A 19,978-nucleotide genomic window follows, 5' to 3' on the forward strand; every position below is an offset into this window, starting at 1 on the left:
TGCTGTGATATCGGCTGGGAGCCATCTCTCAAGGCTACATGGACAAGCGGCTGGTCCGCCACAGGCTGCCTTTGATATATTGTGCGAGCTCGAAGTCTGGCAAGATTTTCCTCGACATGCAGAATTTGCAGAGATTTTTCGAGTCGAGCGGGAAGTCCTGTCTCTACACACACGCGCGCAATGCCTTCCCGCCGGACAGCAGAACCACGCCTTATTGTCATCGGGTGCGGGGTTGCTGGCATTGCGCTCTCAGCGCGGCTCAGATCGCAACTTGGATACGATAATTTTGTCGTTTACGAAAGGGAGAGATCTATCGGAGGTACCTGGTACCTCAATACGTACCCTGGCGTGGGGTGTGATGTCGACTCTCACCTCTACTCCTTCTCCTTCAACCTGAACCCCGACTGGTCGAAGCGGTTCGCCGAGCAATCCGAGATTCTTCAATATCTGCAAGATACGGTCGACAAGTTCGGGATCAGGCCCCATGTGCGGCTCGGAATCGAGGTGGTTGAAGCCGCTTGGATCGAAGAGAAGTCAGTCTGGCAGGTGACCCTTCGCGACCTCGACGACAACCATGTCTTCCACAGAGAGGCGGAAATGCTGGTCTCCTGTGTGGGTACAATATCCATACCCAAAGACTGCAACATCCCGGGCCACGAGACGTTCAGAGGCGACATGTGGCATTCGGCGCGCTGGAATCATAATGTCTCTCTCAGGGGTAAGCGCGTTGCTGTCATCGGCAATGGCTGCTCCGCCGCTCAACTTGTCCCGTATGTGGTTCAGGAAGCGGCGCAGGTATACCAGTTCCAACGATCACCCCAATGGATCAACGAAAGACCTAATAGCAACTTCACCGATTTCCAAAAATGGTGCTTCCGCAACGTGCCCCTCTGGAACCGCATCTACCGCTTCTACCTGTGGAAGAACACGGACGCCCTTCACAATCTATACCAATCCGAGACAGCCCGATCGATACGTAACCGCGCCGCCGCCACGGAGCACGCCAAGGCCTACATGAAGGCGACGGCGCCGAAGAAGTACCATGACCTCCTCATTCCCCAATTTCCACTGGGGTGTAAACGACGCATCTTTGACCCTGGCTACCTCGAGTGCCTCCACAGTCCCAACATCGAACTCTTAGCGGAGCCCATTCTGGAAATCACCGAGACCGGTCTACGAACTCCCCAACGAAATATCGATGTCGACGCTATCATCCTCAGCACGGGCTTCAAGATCCAGGAATTCTTGTCTCCTATCACGGTCAAGGGTGTCGGTGGTGTCAGCCTAAACGAACACTGGAAAGACACGCGAGGCGCACAGGCATACAAGGCGACGTTCGTGACAGGCTTCCCTAACTTCGGGATCGTCTTCGGTCCCAACGCCTTCCCCGCGCACAACTCGGTCATCTATACGAACGAGGTACAAGTAGAGTACATCATCAAGGCCATGGTGAAGCCGATCCTACGCGGAGACTTCCAAGTCATCGACGTCAAGGAAGCCGCCGAGTATCGCGATGCTAACGTAGTCCAGGCCCGGCTGAAGTCCATGGTCTGGAATGCCGGCTGCAGCAACTGGAACCTGGACGCCGCCGGCCGCAATACCACCAACTACCCCGACGAAACCTGGAAGTTCTGGTACCAGCTCTACTGGCCGGTGTGGAAGGACTTTAACCTCTACGGCGGCAAAGGCACACATCCCCTGCACCCGGCATGGAAGGTGGCGGCGATGTTGGCTAGTTTTGGAGTCCTTCTACCAGTTGTACTCGGCAGAAGTTTTCACCTCTTGGGCCCTGCTTTGGACATGTTGAAGCGGAAGGTGCTGTGAAGGGGGTATGGTGCCAATTGTTTGCCTCTATCCAGCACATATAGTACGAAATGGAGGAGCAGTATTGCATGGGATGTCGAGCTTCGGCTGGGTCAATGCTGCTGGCTTCAAATAACCTGCCGTGGATCGCACAGAACGCGCAGCAAATGAGTCCTCAGAGTCTCTATACAAGGCTAGCCATTTGAACGATCATGTTGACCAGTCGAAAGACAGGATAGTTCTTCTCGCTTTCTTAGCAATGCTCTCTCCCTCTCTCTCTAGCTCCGTACGTGGTAGCTCTTGCCAGAAGCCGATCTATCAGCATAATACCTTTTAACGAAACGGTTGGCCCCCAGATCTGAGCCTTACCTACCTCCTTCCCGAGCCTTTCCGGCTACATGATCAAGTTCTTCGCCCACCAGCTTCCGCTCCCGCAAGCCGGCCGAGTGTTAAAAAAAAAAGGGCCATTGTCTTACCGGTTGATGGGCTGTGTATCGAATCTCATCCGTTTGACCCGCTTGTTCTGTTTCACATACCCCTTCACGCGCTGATGATGCCCTTCCCGCCCTTTTCGGCTGTGATTTCACATGGACCGGGCCACCGAAAGACCGGAATAAGTACCTATTGTGCGCGAAAATGATGGCGTTCCGCCGCGTAAACTTGTAGCTTTGGGTTATTTCAGTTCTTAGGTTTTTTGTATTCGATCAGGAGAAATGGCAATAAAGCCGCTTCTCAACACACGTTCAGAGGACGAAGCGACCGGCCAACGGACATAGCTGAGAGGGCCCATTTGGTGCAGCAGAGCCGCCGGCAAGGAAGACCAGATCGGTTACGGCCTTGGTGTATCAAGAAAGACGAGGAAAGCAGATATCGATTTCTCTCAACTGCGGGTCTAGCACTCTCTACACTGTTTTGTCCTTGGTGTCTCTTGAATACAATTTATTTAGAACCTCCTTGGCTCCTCCCATCGATTCGATCCTTTCAACTGTTGCTATCGACTTACGGCCTTCCGATATGTCTACAAGCTCGACTCATGTTGCTGCTCTGTTGCACGGGGCTAGCGACCTCCGATTGACCCAAGTCGCAACGCCCACTCCGCTTCCACACGAAGTCCTCATTGCTCCACGTGCCACAGGCATTTGCGGTACCGATATGCACTACTACTCAGCTGGCCGCAACGGCATGTTTGTCGTCACCACGCCTCTAGTACTTGGACACGAGGCTGCAGGGACAATCGTCGCGCTAGGCAGTGACGTGGAGTCATTGGGACTGGGGTTGAAGATCGGAGACCGCGTGGCCATCGAGCCACAGCGGCCATGCGAGAGGTGCAATATCTGTCGCAGTGGTAAATACAACCTTTGTCCCCGGCTGAAGTTCAGTGGCAGCGCTAGTGCGAATCCACCAATCCAGGGAACGCTACAGGCCAGGTATACGCACCCGGCGTCATGGGTGTATGCGCTGCCCCGGACCATGAGTTGGGAAGAGGCCGCCATGGTCGAGCCATTGAGTGTGGCGGTTCATGCGGTCCGAAGGGCCAAAGTCAGGGGCGGCATGAGAGTGGTGGTACTCGGAGCCGGTGCGATCGGATTGTTTTGTGCTGCGGTGGCACGCGTCAATGGCGCCAGATGGATTGGCATGGTGGACATCGATGGCGCGAGGCTGGACTTCTCGAGGCGACACGGATTTGCCGACGGCGTGTTTGAGATTCCTATCCGTGGTAACGAGGGAGAATCAAAGCCAGACATGGCCAAGAGGCTGGCTGCACAGATGCTCGAGAAGGAGGGCGAGGGATGGGGTTTGGCGGAGGTCGTGTTCGAATGTACGGGCGTCGACACCTGCGTCAACATTGGGATCCATTGTGCTGCGCCGGGCGGCAAGGTGGTCATTGTGGGAATGGGACAGCCGATTCAGAACATCAACGTGGGATCGGCGGCGGTGAGGGAGGTCGACCTCTTGTCGCTATGGAGGTATGCCAACACATTTCGCACCGCCATTGATATGATTGCTTCTGGGCAGCTGGATGTCAAGCCCCTGATCACTCACAGGTTCGACTTGCAGCAAGCCGCCGACGCGTTGCAATTGGTCGTGGACAAGCCCAAGGATCTCATCAAGTGTGTCATTACCTCGAACGATTGAACATTGTTGTCTCCTTTTGTATCCCTTGCTAGACCATAACAACGGAGCGCACACAATTTGGTACATGCCGCTCCGTTCACCGCTGCTCTCAGCCTTGCACTCACCCAATCTGCATTCAATGCGCCGGGAACTGTCGGCTATATGCTTCCCCGGCAAAACGCCGCCTCGCCTTTATGATTTTGGCCTTCGGCAAGACAACTTCGTCTGATTGTGTTGCAGTGGCGGGCGAGTAAACGTCAAGGTGTGGAGATTTACTTCCAGGGAGCTTGGACTGGCTAATCAGATGGTTGTCTTATTGCGTGCTCGATAGACTAATGGGCAACTCTCTACACTGAAGTCATGTTGTCAATGGCGGGGAGTCGGTGATAAGTCTAGTCTTCCTCCGGCTGGATCAAGATCTTGACATGCTTCGCTTTGTTCCGGATAAGCTCCATGAAACCACCCTCGATTGCGTTTGTCAGAGGCACAACTGAAGTAATCATCTGCTCAAATAGAATTTTCCCAGACTCCATCGCGTTGATCACTTGTTCATAGTCTTCCTTAGTATAGCAGATTCCCCCAAGGAGGCGTTTCTCAAGAAACCCAATGTCGTTGAGGTTCAAGGATAGCGGTTTCTCGTGTATTGCGACGTTGAAAATCGTCCCTCCAGGTCGCGTGGCTGCCAGTGCCGTGTCCAAGGTCGATTGGAGGCCGGTTGCGTCAAAGGCAACGTCAACACCGTCTTCAGAGAAGGTCCGGATGGCATCCACCACGGGATCTGGAGGCGCCTCGCTTGAGCCGCCTGCGGGCTTTTGTAGAGGATTGATAACCAGGTCAGCACCGAACTTTTGTGCTTGTAGCTGTCTCGCTTCCGTGACTTCTGTCACGACCACCTTACTGGCGTCCCAGACTTTGAGTAAGAGCAAAATGGCAAGCCCGATGGGACCTGCGCCAAGAATGAGTGCCGTCTGACCTTTCTGGAATCCCGATGTCCGGATGCTGTGCCAGGCGACAGCGAGAGGCTCGGTCAGGGCACCCACTTTTAGTGACACCGAACTTGGAAGAGGGAAGCAATTGAAGTCCTTGACCACGATCTCAGTCGAGAACCCTCCTCCCCAGGCACTCAGGCCATAGGTGGCAAAGCGCTTGCAGATATTGACTTTGCCCCTGCGACAAGATGAGCACGGGGGCTCATTGTAGGATCGATCGTCCAACGAGGGACAGACCGCCACGTTTTGGCCGAGCTCCAGGTTTCGGACTGCTGATCCAACCTCTGTCACAGTGCCCGACATTTCGTGGCCCATGACCACGGGAAGTTCAACTCCTGTAGCATGATGCTTGCCACCAGGTGGCGGAGCAAAGATCGGGAGTGCCTGATATTCATGAATGTCTGAGCCGCAAATCCCACAGTAGGCAATCTTGAGTCGAACTTCATTGGGTCCGCAAGGTCTAGGTAGTGATTAGCTCGCCAAACTCCTCTTGAAATGCCTCGGAGGAGTGTCGCTAGCAGCTTACAAAGAAGGAATGTTGTCAAGCTGGAGCTTCTCGCGGGCATGGATGCGCAGCGCAGGATGCGTTTTGGTGGTCATGGTGGCGGTCGCCATGGCTGCTCTGAAAATCTTTCGAACAGGTTGTGGAACAGGAACGATATATAGTGGGAAGGAAAAGTTTCAACAATGGCCATGCTGGACGAATGACCAGAAATCGGAGCAGAGTGCTGTGGCCGGGAATCAAGTCCCATACCGGCTACATGAGAGGAGGTGAACTGCGGTGGAGGGAATTGAAACTGTGAATGGTCAAGGAGCTGATACTTCGCACGTGGCCCTTTGCTGAGCACCCGCCGAGGGCAAGTGGGGGGAGGTTATAGCGGGTGTTATCGCCCTAATGAGTTCCCCAAGTGGCCCCTAATTGCCCCTCCACCATCCCCGCGGTAGGCGTGCTAGGCACCGCTAATATGCAGGAAGGAGGCTAGAACGCCACTCCAGGCGGAGGCGAGGAAAAACTCGGGCTCTCGTTCTTCCGCCCAGCCTGTACAATCTCCATCGACTTCAAGTCTGCTCCTCAAATTTGTCCACATCCACTCATCACTTCACGCTCCAGACACCGCGAAGCTGAGACACCATTGTCGTCGCCTATTCACACCTCTCTCCCTCCTCCTTGGCGCAACCAGATGACCCGAAAGTCATCAGTTCAAGTCACCACCCACGATGCGCCCTGGCAGCTCGGAACATGCGCCTTCAAACCGTACGCGTGCTGTCAAAGCATGCAAACGCTGTAATCAGAAAAGAATCAAGTGTGACGCCTTTGAATGCGGAACTCCTTGCTCCAAATGTCGACAGAGCAACAGCGAGGAATGTGTCCTGATACAGTCTAGGCGAGGCACGCATTCTCGCAAAAGGACCAAGCCAAATCCCACTGTAACAGAGCCCACGGCAGCCTCTGTTGGGGTTGATGCTGACACGAGTGCCGACGCCATCGCCACGCCCGCAGTATCAGAAACGACAGCACATCGTCCCCTGAGTGACCCGACTCCTGTAGACGGGTCGCCGCTCCTCCAACAAGCAGTTCAAAGCGTCCGTGTCGACAGTCAACCTCCCGCCACTGTCCCAAATGGTTTCCCAGTATCGGCATCCACTACTTCCAGCACAGACCTGGCCTCTCCAGAAGCAGCATTCTCGGAGACCAGCGCGAAGTCTTATCGCGAAATCTCTTGGGCTGCCATGTTCGACCATTTTCTGGACGGACGACGACGGGACCAAAAGGACACGATAGACAAATGTTCGATCACCTACCTGGGAGAATCCTTTCCATTGGCCATGGTGCTCGAGGAGTTCAAAGAAGGGGGACGACCGCGCCTCCATCATGCTGGGCCACCGCTCACAGAAGACCAGGCGAGGGCTGAACCTACGAGTGAAAATCACCCCTCACATATGCTCCCAGAGGATATCGCCTTTCTTCAAGCCAAAGATGCCTTTGTCGCTCCCTCTCAGGAAATTCTCGATGCTTTGATCGCAAATTTTCTGGACCGAGTATGGCCTATCTATCCCGTGGTCAATCGGCAAGAGTTTCTTCAACAATATAAAGCCAAGAAGGTTCCGTGGATTCTACTGCATGCGCTGTGTTTCATCTCGGCAACTTTCTGTCCCCTCGCCATCTTGCATCGTGCTGGGTTTACGGGACGAAAGCAAGCCAGAGTCTCGTATTATCGAAAGGCCAAAGCGTTGTTTGACACCGGCTACGAATCCAATAAGATCACTATTCTACAGAGCGTCATTGTCCTGACGTGCTGGGGTGGAGGACCGAACAATTACTGGAATTTTTATAGTTGGATCTCTACCGGGGTCACGGTTGCAGAAGCCCTAGGTATTCACCGATCTACTGCAGGGGCAAACATGCACCCTCATGACCGGAGTCTTTTGAAAAGACTCTGGTGGATTCTGGTCATTCGAGATGCTTCATGTGGCACCCTCGTCGCCGGCCCTTCCGCATCAACACCGATCACTCCGACACCGAGATGCTGACGGTCGAAGACTTCGAGTATGACGTTCAAAGCCCGGATTTTGTCAACCATCCTCTCCGCGACGTCTGCGGTCTGTATCAGATTCATATGTCCAAGCTATCTCTCCTCCTGAGAGAGATCATCTCGACGAGATTCGATCCTAATCGCGCCCAGGCTCGAATGGCCAATCTCCACGACACTTTACAAGATTGGCATAATGCGCTTCCGCCCACGTTACGCTGCTCGGAGAATGACAAGGCTTCGAATCCGTTTGCTACTTGTCTCGCCATACTCTACGACCACCACTTGATCCTGAGTCACTTGGGCCGGTCCGCAACAGGAGCGACGTCCACGACCAGCGGCAACGGATCCCTAGGCGGAGGCCCCCCCTCGCGCCCAATTACCGAGGTGGCTGCCCAGCGCATCTCGTCCTTGGCTTGCACGTTTACACGTAAAAATGAATCCCTTGTCATGCCGCACGAGGTCTTCCAAGGTCTCTTTCTCGCGCAAGCCGTCTTCTACACCCAGATGAAGAGCCCGCAGCCTCTGGTGTCTCAACTCGGGTTTCAGGCTCTGAATAGCTGTCAGATGGTCTGGCACGACATTTACGAAGCGTGGGACCCTGCGCCCTGGATCTCCAAGCTGTTTGACAACTTGATCGGAAATAGAAATCAAGATATAGAGTCGAACGAAGGTGATCACCGGAATAGTAACGTGTCTGGAAATGGGGCCCCTTACATAGGAAACGGCATGGACCTGGACGGAATCAATGCTTATGTTAGCTGGCAGAACCACCCGACTCTAGGTTTCTTCGACATGTCGCAGGGTGAGGAGACGTTTCCGTCGTCGACAGACTATGCCATGTTCACCAATTACTTCGGGACCACAGAGCCAACATCGTTTCTATCTTGAGTAGCCAATAACACGCATGAAACGTACCTTGGGAGTTCTTCCTACTTTGCATCCATGAGCGTGAACGTTTAGCGATTCAAGACACACCGCAAGCCTCCAGGTCTGGAGGCCCGACAGTGTTCCCCTCTCTGTCCGTTCCTCTGTTTCCTCCGTTTCCTCCTCAAACATGTTCAATTCCATGATTCCCTTCTTCGGCTCAGCACAGCCACTCGCCCTTCTCATCTTCCCACCCAAATTCTACTTTCGTCCACCCTAGAATGGTGTCTCGCCCATCCGGCATCTTATATTGGATCCCCGGGATCGTGTCACTTAGCCTCATGCGGCCGACCGTCTTCTCGGCGTTGTTGAGCTCCTCCATTTCTTCCTTGGTGAGCTCAACCAGTTTGATGTTATCCTCGATGCGCTTCAGCGATGACGACTTCGGAATGACAATAACACCCCGCTGTACTGCCCAAGAAAGGGAGACAACGCCGACGGAGCAGGCGTGCTTGGAGGCAATGTTTGTAAAGAGCGGATGTGTTAGAATCTGATTCCGTTCGTTCACTCGTTCGGATCCCAGGGTGCTGGAAAGAAAGGTCGGATTCTTGGTCAGTCTCTTTTCCCATCTTCGTGGTAGAACAGGCGAAACGACAAGGCAAGGTTAGGAACAAAAGCGACCACTCGCGAAATTGGCAGTGCATCCAGAAAACCGATCAACTTAACCACTGCTGTGGGACGAGCTGCCATGCATGCCCTGCTCGTTGGAGACGGCGAACCGACCAAAGAACTCACCTCCAGCTAATGACCTGGATTCCGTTCTTCTGACACCACGGCACAAGCTTCAAATTCGGATTCATGGCATGCAACTCGACCTCGTTGACCAGTGGCTTGAGCCTACACCGCTCCAGCAAGGGCTCGAGGAGCTTTCGAGTGAAATTGCTGACTCCCAAGCCCCTGACCTGGTCTTTCAGGCCCAGCGACTCGTCCAAGAGCAGGTCCTCCATCATAATCCACGTGTCGATAAAATCGGGCTTCGTACCCCACGGCTCCGGAACGCCCTCCTTCAGCATGAGGGTCGGCCAGTGCATCATGAAGATGTCGATGTAGTCAATGTCAAGGTCGGCGAGGGACTGGCGCAGCGCAGCAGCCGGGTCATGGTGCCAATGCGACCAGAACTTGGTAATGACAATGATCGACGACCGGGGCACCCCGGACTTGCGAATCGCAGAGCCTACGACCTTTTCCACGCCGTAGTATTGCGCCGTGTCAATCAGCCGGTACCCATGGTGCAAGGCGTGGATGATGCTGTCCTCGAGTTGCTGCGCTGCCAAGGTGCCGTATTGGCCTGGATAAGGAGCAAAAAAAAAAGAAGTCAAGTCAGACCATTATGTGAGAATCTGCGCGAGGGACATGTAGTCGACTTGCTTACCCTGCCATGTGCCCAAGCCGACCAATGGACATTCCATTCCTGCGACAAGGGATGGCCCGCGAGGTCAGCATAGGCATTCTTGCTCAAAATTCAGCACCGTAAAAGGGGGCAGGAAAGAGTGTCAATATACCGTTGTTCAACGTGACAGTCTTCTTGCATACTGGGTAGTCGAAGGAAGCAGGAGCCTCTCCATTTTGCTTCAGCATTTTTTTTGTCTCCCACCAACTCTTTGTCGTATCGATCAAGTTTTCAAACTAGATTTCTCCTTTCCCACGGACTGGACAACACAGCAGAGCTTTCTTTTGCAGGGAAGGACACACCTCGATGTGTTTGTGAACCTCAACTCTCCCACAAAGGAAAATGTTTAATAGTGAATATATGACGCCACGGGCGAGTGCGAGGAGCAATGAACCGTTGGAGCTTGGGCTAGCAGGGCTTGGATACGGGGCAGTATATCTACAGCTGGGCACCATGTCAACCCTAATGAGCCGTGAAGAGGGCGAACCGAGACCACTATTTCGCCGACAAGAGCCTCTCTAGGGTACCTGAGTCTCTTAGTAGCCAGGGACACGCCTGATATCACGCTCTTATGATGAACATACAGAATGGAACCCCGGCAAATCGGCTATAGTGGACCTGTTGGACACCCCCCTTCCTCTCGGAGAAGACATGATTACAGAGGATGCGTTCAAATCATCCATCCAGCTTCTAATCTACTAAAAGGCCGTCCTGCACGCCAACCATTCGAAGCTGACCGACAAGACCTCGACGATATTTCCCCACGGATCGGCCAAGTAGAGACACTTGACGCCGACGTTACCGGGATCGACAGTCTGGCCTACCCTCTTGCCACCGGCGCCGACGACCCTGTCCGCCAGGGCGTCCGGGTCGGGATCGGTGACACAGACATGGAAGAAGCCGGCGCGCTCATACTGGAATTCGCGCTCCGCCGCGACCGGCTTGGGGTCCACGAATTCAAACACCTCAAACCCGACGCCATTCCCGGTCGACATGTACGCCAGCTTGACTTCGTTCAGGCTCGACGGGTAGATGGCAAAGATGGCGGCGTCCGGATCCGTCGACCGTTTGATGTGTGCGATCTTGCCGAGAAGTCGGAACCCGAGGTGGGTGCTGTACCAGTCTACCACGGCCTGGACATCGGGCACTGATACTGCCACATGGTTGAGCGGGCGATTCCAAGTCGTCTAGAAGGATGGAAAGCTCGTTAGAATACACTCATCGCAGCCTTGGGTCCTTGTCTCGCCAGATCTTTGGAGCCGGATGATGACAAGGCATGGGTTCTGCAGGAACTTCGACTTACGGCTTCTGACATGGTTCGTGGTTTAGACGAGTGGTGAGCTCTCCCTATGGGTGGGCTGTCCTCGCTGTAATACTGGTGTGTTGCTCTGCTGTGGCTGTGCACTATGCCTCAGACTCTTAAATATGCATAGGCCCATGATCCTGGGGGACCAGCTACAATGCGCGGCGTAGACCTGAAAATACGGCTTCTAATACACCCGGCTATATAACCCAACTTTCCATGAAACCACGACGGGGCACGGAGGTATGACCAGCCATTTATTTCCCCATGCAACTTCCTGCCGAGCTTCGGCTGTATCCGGGTTTCTCCCATATCAGTGAACCCAGGCAGCCAAGAGCTTACATGGTCCGAGGATCTTACAAACACTAAGCAAAGGGAGATCTAAAAACCGAATAAGGAAAAGCAGGGGCCAGCCTCGTAGATCAATCAGCCTTGCGAAGGCCCTTGACAGAGCCTCCTTGCGCGCCATGGCTCAAGGGAAGGGAAAATGATTCTTCGATGGCATCAAAGAGATTATTGGCAGTTTCAAGTCTGTACAGTTATACTCGCTAAAATATAGCTATCGCTCCTGGCGGACTCCCAACACCCCCTTTGACGTGCAATGGTGCGCTGGTCACGAAGAAAGTCCAACGCTGCTGCCTCTCGCACTCGGCAGCCAGACCCTCGAGATTCCAAAGCTCGCCAATGGGGGCTCCCCACCAGACCAGGGACCATTCGTGGATGATCCATTGGCCCAGGTGTGGGGGTGGCCAGGCCTCGAATGCGACCGTGTCTCCAATGTGGGCGGAAAAGTGCTGGCTGTACAACCATTTAACCATCTCTTCGTTGTTGGCCACCCCGATGGCTTTCTTGTCGGTGCCAAAGGTCCCCAGCCTGCGCTCCTGTGTGGAAGCGCGATCGTGCTGGCGAACGTAGCCTGATCGAACCATGAGCAAATCTCCCTGTTTCGATATCGTCCCTTGGTCGGCCAAAGCGGCTTTTAGATCTGCCACGGGGATTTCAAATCGTTCCCATGCATTTGGAGCTTTGCCATCTCGCTTTTCGTAGAACCGAACCTGCAACGGATCAGTTCAGAACGACGAGTGAGGTGTGGAAGCAGCTTGACCAACCATGTCGATGAGGATGCCGCGCCCGACGATGCCGCCACGTTCGCACCAGTCTGTTCCGACCATCAGAGCGCGCCGGGCAGTTATTCGGGGCTTGCCAGCGTCCGGGACTCACTGTGAATGCCGTTGGTGTTGGACGTAAGAGCATCATCAAAAGTCAACCCGTTATAAAAGACTTTTCCCGGTTGATACGCGTGCTGGATATGAACATCAGCAAGTTTCCCGCCATCGCACCACCAGGCAGGACAGATCGTCCGAAAACCCCCCTTTTTGCCGTTCCGTCAGACACGTACATGCTTCAAGCTGTCCCATTGCGAGCCGCTCTGCGTGTTTATGTAGATCTCGTCGTCAAACCCGTAGGCGCCCAGGCTTTTGGAGAGGTCGATGACCTTCTGCTCAAAGGGTTTCCGGCCGAAGCCCGGGAATTCGAGATTTTCCAAAGCCCAATCCAGTTGGACGTGGCGACCGGTCTTGATCTCGAGGCTCGCGGCACGGACAACCTCGGGCGTCAGCAGATTGATTGCTATCGTCTTGGTCAGTTCGCTATTCCCCGGCGCTTCTGGTCGAAGTGCCCTCATCTGCCTCACCGCCGACTTCGTCTTTCTTGCCATCTCTGTCGTACATGCCCCAAACACATCCTTGTGGAGTGCCGGGAACTGCTGGCAACTCCTCAAACACAGGAAAGGTGTATTGTTGTTCCGAAGTCATGGTTTTCGGTTGAATAGATAGCAATCCCCTAACAATTGCACCCGGGCGTAGATCGTAGTTGACCGACAGGTGGTTAAACAATAAATCTGAATGGTGTCCCCAGTAATAGTCCCTGCCCACATTTTCCAAAAAAAAGGGGGGGTAGCTACCGAGTATTCAACATGTTGCTCGAGTTTCTGTAGGTTTCCCCCCTTTTCCCGCGAGGCCACATAGCCGAATGAAAACTTGCTATGGTGCTCGGGGTTGAGATATTCCAAGACAGCCAGTGAGCACGGGAAAAAGAGGAATCCGCAAAGCACCTTCACCTTTAAACGACAGAACCTGGCGGGACTTCATCTCACGGCGGCAATCCCGGTATCCCATATACATGTAGGCGGGCTGTCGTATAAAATACCGCTCAAGTTGGAGCCACTGTGTTATTACCGTTCATTCTATCCAACTTTGGCTTAGGCCTGGGATCCACTTCTCTATCATCATGGCTCCCGGCTCACTGCCTAGAGACAGCCTTCCGCGAGAAGCTAGACTAGAGAAAAAGGGATCACAGTCGTAGCTAGGATTGGTGCGCATGACTTCCATGCTGTACCTACCAGTTAGCGTCTACTGAACAGGTTCTCGGTTCACTGTTGGAAGCCGGAATCTGACATGGGAGAACCGAGGGTTTGCAAGGTTATAACAAAGAAGACTGGATAGTTTAGAATGATGAAAAACAAAATAGTCCCATCCTCGAATCCTGCGTGAGGAAGCCAGTATCGATCCAGCAAAATCCACGATGGGTGACGACAGGCGCCCGTTCTCGCACCCGGCGACCATCAAAGAAGCCATTTCTGATCAGTCCCTCATCCACGAGCAGGGCTTCATCGGAGGCCAATGGGTCAGCGGGACAAAGACATTCCCCGTCTACGACCCTGCGACAGACAAAGTGATTGCCAACGTGGCCGATCTCGGGGCCCAAGACTTCAAGGCAGCAATAAACCACGCTGAAGCAGCTTTCAAGGAATTCCGGCTCACGAGCGAACATGCCCGCTCCAAGATGTTGCACAAATGGGCAGCGTTGATCCGCTCCCACGCCGACGACCTCGCCGTCATCCTGACCATGGAGAACGGCAAAACCCTGCCAGAGGCTGCGGGAGAAGTCGAGTATGGTGCCTCGTTCATCAGCTGGTTCGCAGAGGAAGCCATCCGCTCCTACGGCGACGTGATCCCTTCCCAGCACGCTCAAAGTACCAACCTGGTGGTCCGCCAGCCCATCGGTGTCTGCGGCATCATCGCGCCCTGGAACTTTCCCATCGCCATGATCACGCGAAAACTCGGACCTGCCATCGCCGCAGGCTGCACTGTAGTCATCAAGCCACCCTCCGAAACACCTCTGTGCACCCTGGCCTTGACTTACCTCGCACAGCAAGCCGGTCTGCCGACCAACGTGATCCAGGTGGTGCCGACAAGAGACCGATCTGCCACCACCGAGCTCTACACCAACCCGATCGTGAAGAAGATCTCCTTCACCGGCTCCACTCCGGTCGGTAAACTGATCACGGCAGCGGCGGCCGGGACGATGAAAAAGGTGTCGATGGAACTGGGCGGCAACGCGCCGTACATTGTCTTTGACGATGCCGACCTCGGTCAGGCGGTTGATGGTGTCCTGGTGTGCAAGTTCCGCTGCTCGGGTCAAACTTGCGTCTGCGCCAACAGGATCTATGTGCAACGGGGCATCCACGACCGGTTCGTGGAGGCGCTGCTGGAGCGCATGCGCAGCTTCAAAATCGGATCGGGTCTGGACCCTTCGGTCACGCACGGGCCGCTCGTCAACCGGGCTGGGGTGGCCAAGGTCCGCGCACACATCGACGACGCCGTCAGCAAGGGCGCCCAACTGATCGTGGGCGGCCGGGTGCCAGACGAGAACAGTACCCACGGCAAGGGTTATTTTATCGAACCGGCACTGCTGACCGGCGTCACCCAGTCGATGCTGGTGGCCAAGGACGAGACGTTCGGCCCACTGGCGCCCATCATCATGTTCGACACGGTCGACGAGGTCATTGCCATGGCCAACGACACCGAGTTTGGTCTGGCCGGCTACTTCTTCGCCAACGATCTGCGCAAGGTTTGGAAGGTCGCCCTCGCCCTCGAAGTCGGCATGGTGGGCGTCAACACGGGCAAGATCAGCGCCGCAGAGGCGCCCTTCGGAGGCATCAAAGAAAGCGGCTTGGGGAAGGAGGGCAGCAAGTACGGCCTGGCCGAGTTCCAGGTGATGAAGAATATCACTTTGGGAAATTTGGGCGTTTGAAGGAAATAGACATACATATACAACCGGGCGGGCAGGCAGCCGGGCATTGCAGTGAGAGGGACAGCCAAAGATGGAGGGTTCTTTTTGTACTTCTTCCTTCTACCCACCACAGGAACAATGTCAGTAATTTGCATTCCCGCCACCACCAACAGAAAAGAGGTAGAGGACACAGCCCCTTTCTGATCTGGCAATCCTCCTGCACTGCTTGGAAACGGTCAAGTCCACTCAACCTTCCCAGAACTGGTTGTGCAGCAAATATATCTTCCGCCCATTGTCCAGGTTCAGTTCCTCCCAGCATGCATTCCACCGGTAATCAACAGCTCACCGCCCGTCATATAGCTACTAGCAGAACTGAGCAAGTAGACAGCAGCACCCTTGAGTTCCGTGCGGTCAGCCATCCGCTTCATGGGCGGCTCCGAGACAAAGACTTCGGCCAACCCGGGCCTCGTGGCGCTGATGTCCAGCGTCATGTCAGTCATGACATAGCCTGGGGAGATGCAGTTGACGCGGACTCCCGTGGTGGCCAATTCGACGCTGAGCTGGCGACACAGTGCCAGCACCGCCCCTTTGGAGGCACAGTAGTCTGACGTGTACTGGAGCTTGGAGGCTTGGTGAGCAGCGATGCTGGCGATCATAACCACGGAGCCGGCTGCCGGAGGATGGACAGAGGTCGGAGAGCTCGAATCGAAGGGTCGTTGCGAGGTCATGTGCCGCACCGCCAGTTGTGCGGCGTAGTAGGTGCCCAGGACGTTGATTTCGAATGTCCGCTTGACACTTGCCGGAGACCGATCCAGGAACGGCTGGTCAGGGCAGATACCCGCCGCGGTGATACTGTTTGTTCAGTCAGGGTGAATTTTTTGCCTCTCTTTGTGGCTGTGATAGAAGAACAGCAATCAGGTGTAACTCCGGCCTTCAATATTGGGTGCTTACATTCCATCTATGCGGTGATAGTCTTGGACGATGGCGTCGAAGGTGCTCTTCAGACGTTCGTAGTCGGTGACATCCGATCTGGGAGAGCGAAGAAACTTGGATATCAGTCTCGTTTTGTCTATGCCCCTTGGGCTATTTTCTGACGTGTGGCCCAGGTAAGACGAGGTGGCGGGAAGACTGACTGATAATATGTGACTCTGGCAGCTCTCTGCTTGAGAATCTCAAAATGTTCATGCGGCGCTGGCGATGCATCAACCAACGCGACTAGACCGCCAGCCTCGGCCACCGCAAATGCCAGTGTCAAACCAATGCCTCTGGCACCGCCGGTGATGACTACCACGCGATCCTTGAGACTGAAGAGGCTGGTCACGTCGCAGTGCAGGTAGGCATCTGTTGCAGTTTTGCCTTGGACGGCGATGCCGGGAGCCGCCATCATGTCTCGGATAGTAGAGAAAGAAATGTGAAGACTTTTGGACTGGGACAATCAGGGAACCAGTGCCTCTCACACTTCGAGAGAAGCTCAGCAGAGGCGGCGTGGTTTATCCAGTCCGAGAGTCATGGCACCAAATCCGTGAGGTCTTAGGCTACGCCCACTGGCCGTGTGCATCACCCGCCTCGTCCGGTTATTCGCTGCTCCCACACAAGATTGCTTTCTCTTTGGTGGCTCTCCAACCCAAGGCCAACACCAGAGTTCGTTCCATTCTGGTCCGGAAGTGTGAGCAACCAGCAGGCTGCACTTCATCCGTGGTTTGACAAGTCTTGCGCACGCTCGCCCTGGGATGGTAGCCGGCGGTCGTTTGTTCCCAGATGACGCTACAATGGTAACCGATCAACCTTACAAGTCTTTCTTGAAACGTTTTTAGTCCAGCGTTGGAGTGCAAGAGCCCCGGCTACATACTTCTACTTTACAATGTCCTCTAAACTCGAAGCTGGGATGTTTCTATAGCCGATATGCAGGGGGATAAACAGGGGGTCAAACTGTAGGTTCCATCCAAGCCAACGGCCTTTAACCCGCACTGCCCGCAAGTCCTGCCGGCTGATGCAAGTGCCTTCGTGCTCCGCAGGCACTTATGCGAGTTCTCCGCACTTGCAACTGTTATCGTCTATTATCAAACTGTGCAGCCAAGCGGGGATCTGAATGATCCCCAGGAGCTCAGTTGCGCAGTCGGATATCACGGCAGCTCCCAACTTGCACATCTTTGCCGTGTCATCTTTCTTTCTCCGTCGCCAGCTACTTGGTGCCTCATTCGCTTTAGAAACTCGTCTTCTCTCGAGTTTCGATCTCAGTTGATCGAGGTTTGCCGTGTGACTCGGCGTTCACCGCCTGTTCCGAAACCTGCTCTCGTTGTTGCTCTGGAAGGCGATCGGACTTCAAAAAGATGTAGTCAATTTCTTCTAGTCCCAGGCCCTTGGTTTCAGGGAACCAAAAGTAGATCATGGGCACGAAGGCGAAGTTCTTGTTCTCGTTGTCAGCCGTTGGACCCGAGGACACTTGAAAAAAGGGACGAGACTTACGAATGCCATGAAGACCAGATAAGTCTTCCAAGTGATGTTGTGGACCAGAGTTGGCGTGATTTGGACAATCACAAAAACCTTGACCAGATTAGTATGTTTCTTTTGGGAAGGAGGAGGAAAGCACGAATTCGCTCATGGGGATCAACACACCCAGATCCAGTTGTTGAAGACAGCTAATGCGGTTCCTTGAGCGCGAAGGCGCAGTGGGAGGATCTCGGTACTGTAACACCAAGGTATAGCGTTCAAGCTGGCCCCGAATGAGAGCATGTACTGTTCAAGCAGCGGTTAGTCTAACAAGGATGGACAGCCTGAGCCCATAACTCACGGTGATGAAAAACGCAATCGAAACGTTGGCCGTTGCCTTCCCTTTGTCCGTTCCACTGTAGGAGAGCAGGATGGCCACCACCATCATAGAAAGACCCATTCCGATGGCGCCAAACATCATAGGCTTCTTTCGCCCGAGACGATCAGCTCCGAGAGCTGGAACCAATGATCCCACCGCAAATGCTAGATTCAGACAGCCACCCACAACAATGGCAGTATTACGATTGAGTCCGACATTGACTTCGAGCACAGTCGCTGAATAGAAGACAATGACGTTGATCCCCGCCCACTGTGTGTCTGGTTAGCATTGTCACGGTCAACAACATGACTGTCTCGGAAGACCGACCTGGTTCATGAACAAGACCAAACAGGCGAGAAACACGCGCCATCCAGTCTGGACAGGATCTCGCTTGAAGATGCGAACCCATTTAAAAGGCTCTGCCTCCTCCAACTCAATGGCTTGAAGAATGTCTCGCTTCTCGGTCTCAACCACAGGATCCTCGGGTACTGTATTCCAGACTTTGCACAGGACAGCCACACCTTCTTCGGTCCGACCTTGTTGGATCAGCCATCTGGGCGTTTCTGGCAGGCCCACCACCAAAAGAGCAACACTGGCCGCCATGGGGATCTGAAGAGCAATCGGCAGTCGCCACGCGATCGGTCCACTGGTGAAACTCATTCCATAGTCGAAGAAATAGGCCATCGACACTCCGACGGCAGTAAAGAGCACTTCGGAAGTGACGAGTCGGCCTCGATGTTCTCTTTTGCACAGCTCTGACTGATACATTGGGACTGTGGACGTGTCGATACCAACTCCAAGCCCGGTGATGATTCGCCCGACCATCATTTGGGGCACCGAATAGGCCGAATCCTGAATGACTGCTCCAAGAGCTATGCAAAACATGGCTGCCCAAATCGCATGACGACGACCGAATCGAGCACCGATGAAGAAGTTGATGGCACACCCGAGAAAGCAACCGACATTGTAGATAGAAACGATGATGCCTAGGAATCCGGGCCCAGGATGATGGAAAATGTCAAGGAAATCTGGGTTTGTGATCAAGCCGCCAAAGACACCCTGATCCCAACCAAAACTGCACGGACCTGGTCAGCTGTTTTTGCTTTTGACGACAATGGGGGATAGGCACTAGCCCTGGCCTCAAAACGTACAGTACAAATGCCGACAGACATGTATAGGTAATGGCAAGCTGGATTGGCCGACCTGGCTTGAACCAATCTCTCGTCATGCTGTGCTTTGGAAAAAAAGATTTTGTCGAAATCGCACCTGGCCGTAGTCAAAGTAAGAACACGACTTCTCTCTCTCTCTAGAATCGTAAACCTGGAGTACCGAGTACACCGACCGAAACGCGGGGTTTGGCCCAGAGTATTTGTACCTGCCCCATTGCTCAAGCTGACAGTGTTTTTGTGGGTAGATCAACATTGGAGTTACATGTGGATCATCTCTTGAGTCTGGTAAGGCTCTGCGAAGTTGCTGCACCAATTCAACTTTCCGGGAGGGGGGAGAAAGAAGGCTATACGGCTTCGGCACATGAGGCTTTCATGTTTCGGTTAACCGGGCATTAATCAATGAGCAACGATCACAGCATTCACCAGTGATGCAAACCTTGAAAGTAGAGACCCGATTTCTCTTCTTCATCGTCCATGAATCAGGCTTTTTGTGAGTCGACAAGCAGAATCGCTGAATAGCGACGGGCAAGTCTTGAAAACGGTGTATTGTCTTCACCTAAAACTCCAGGCTCTTATCCTGGCAGGGCCGGTGCGGTGGACAAAAGAATTTCGTCGGTGAATGGCTCAAGCAAACCCACCCGCCCCGGTACTGCAAGGTAAAAAGGCCCTTTGTCGTCAGCAATACTCGGGTACGTTAATAACAATGCCTCCGGTAGGTACTTGATGCTGGTATTAATGTTCAGTGCAACGAGGCTGGGTAACCGACGACAACCCAGGGGGAAAGACAGTTCGGCTACTCACGTTAACACGACCTTCGGTATTAGCTAGTGAGGGCCAAGCATACTCGGTACTCCGTGATTCGGGCAAA

General features: G+C 54.0%; 10 protein-coding genes across 10 annotated transcripts; 4 read left to right on the plus strand and 6 right to left on the minus strand.

Annotated features, from left to right (window-relative positions):
- Positions 1-180: 180 nt before the first annotated feature.
- On the plus strand, positions 181-1,824 carry AYO21_02300 (hypothetical protein; the record flags this gene model as incomplete). Its single annotated transcript, XM_022652279.1, has 1 exon — positions 181-1,824. The coding sequence occupies one exon, from the start codon at positions 181-183 to the stop codon at positions 1,822-1,824; it is 1,644 nt and encodes a 547-aa protein (XP_022515315.1).
- A 993-nt stretch (positions 1,825-2,817) lies between these two features.
- AYO21_02301 (hypothetical protein) lies at positions 2,818-3,939 on the plus strand (the record flags this gene model as incomplete). The annotated part of the gene is made up of 1 exon (XM_022652280.1): positions 2,818-3,939. One exon carries the CDS (start codon positions 2,818-2,820, stop codon positions 3,937-3,939), a length of 1,122 nt encoding a protein of 373 aa, XP_022515316.1.
- Positions 3,940-4,310: 371 nt separating this feature from the next.
- AYO21_02302 (hypothetical protein) lies at positions 4,311-5,522 on the minus strand (the record flags this gene model as incomplete). The annotated part of the gene is made up of 2 exons (XM_022652281.1): positions 4,311-5,367; positions 5,434-5,522. The coding sequence occupies 2 exons, from the start codon at positions 5,520-5,522 to the stop codon at positions 4,311-4,313; spliced, it is 1,146 nt and encodes a 381-aa protein (XP_022515317.1).
- Positions 5,523-6,125: 603 nt separating this feature from the next.
- AYO21_02303 (hypothetical protein) lies at positions 6,126-8,329 on the plus strand (the record flags this gene model as incomplete). Its single annotated transcript, XM_022652282.1, has 2 exons — positions 6,126-7,265; positions 7,331-8,329. The coding sequence occupies 2 exons, from the start codon at positions 6,126-6,128 to the stop codon at positions 8,327-8,329; spliced, it is 2,139 nt and encodes a 712-aa protein (XP_022515318.1).
- Positions 8,330-8,525: 196 nt separating this feature from the next.
- Positions 8,526-9,943, minus strand: AYO21_02304 (hypothetical protein; the record flags this gene model as incomplete). The annotated part of the gene is made up of 3 exons (XM_022652283.1): positions 8,526-8,892; positions 9,101-9,653; positions 9,868-9,943. The coding sequence occupies 3 exons, from the start codon at positions 9,941-9,943 to the stop codon at positions 8,526-8,528; spliced, it is 996 nt and encodes a 331-aa protein (XP_022515319.1).
- Positions 9,944-10,453: 510 nt separating this feature from the next.
- On the minus strand, positions 10,454-11,070 carry AYO21_02305 (hypothetical protein; the record flags this gene model as incomplete). Its single annotated transcript, XM_022652284.1, has 2 exons — positions 10,454-10,942; positions 11,059-11,070. 2 exons carry the CDS (start codon positions 11,068-11,070, stop codon positions 10,454-10,456), a joined length of 501 nt encoding a protein of 166 aa, XP_022515320.1.
- Positions 11,071-11,606: 536 nt separating this feature from the next.
- Positions 11,607-12,872, minus strand: AYO21_02306 (hypothetical protein; the record flags this gene model as incomplete). The annotated part of the gene is made up of 5 exons (XM_022652285.1): positions 11,607-12,113; positions 12,168-12,217; positions 12,280-12,361; positions 12,458-12,687; positions 12,752-12,872. 5 exons carry the CDS (start codon positions 12,870-12,872, stop codon positions 11,607-11,609), a joined length of 990 nt encoding a protein of 329 aa, XP_022515321.1.
- Positions 12,873-13,641: 769 nt separating this feature from the next.
- AYO21_02307 (hypothetical protein) lies at positions 13,642-15,153 on the plus strand (the record flags this gene model as incomplete). Its single annotated transcript, XM_022652286.1, has 1 exon — positions 13,642-15,153. One exon carries the CDS (start codon positions 13,642-13,644, stop codon positions 15,151-15,153), a length of 1,512 nt encoding a protein of 503 aa, XP_022515322.1.
- Positions 15,154-15,434: 281 nt separating this feature from the next.
- Positions 15,435-16,516, minus strand: AYO21_02308 (hypothetical protein; the record flags this gene model as incomplete). The annotated part of the gene is made up of 3 exons (XM_022652287.1): positions 15,435-15,984; positions 16,084-16,161; positions 16,266-16,516. The coding sequence occupies 3 exons, from the start codon at positions 16,514-16,516 to the stop codon at positions 15,435-15,437; spliced, it is 879 nt and encodes a 292-aa protein (XP_022515323.1).
- An 819-nt stretch (positions 16,517-17,335) lies between these two features.
- Positions 17,336-19,169, minus strand: AYO21_02309 (hypothetical protein; the record flags this gene model as incomplete). The annotated part of the gene is made up of 6 exons (XM_022652288.1): positions 17,336-17,539; positions 17,599-17,676; positions 17,749-17,868; positions 17,924-18,211; positions 18,269-19,016; positions 19,093-19,169. 6 exons carry the CDS (start codon positions 19,167-19,169, stop codon positions 17,336-17,338), a joined length of 1,515 nt encoding a protein of 504 aa, XP_022515324.1.
- Positions 19,170-19,978: the final 809 nt, after the last annotated feature.

This window comes from Fonsecaea monophora (assembly GCF_001642475.1).
Source record: "Fonsecaea monophora strain CBS 269.37 chromosome Unknown Scaff10, whole genome shotgun sequence".
NCBI classification, from domain to species: Eukaryota; Fungi; Ascomycota; class Eurotiomycetes; order Chaetothyriales; family Herpotrichiellaceae; genus Fonsecaea; species Fonsecaea monophora.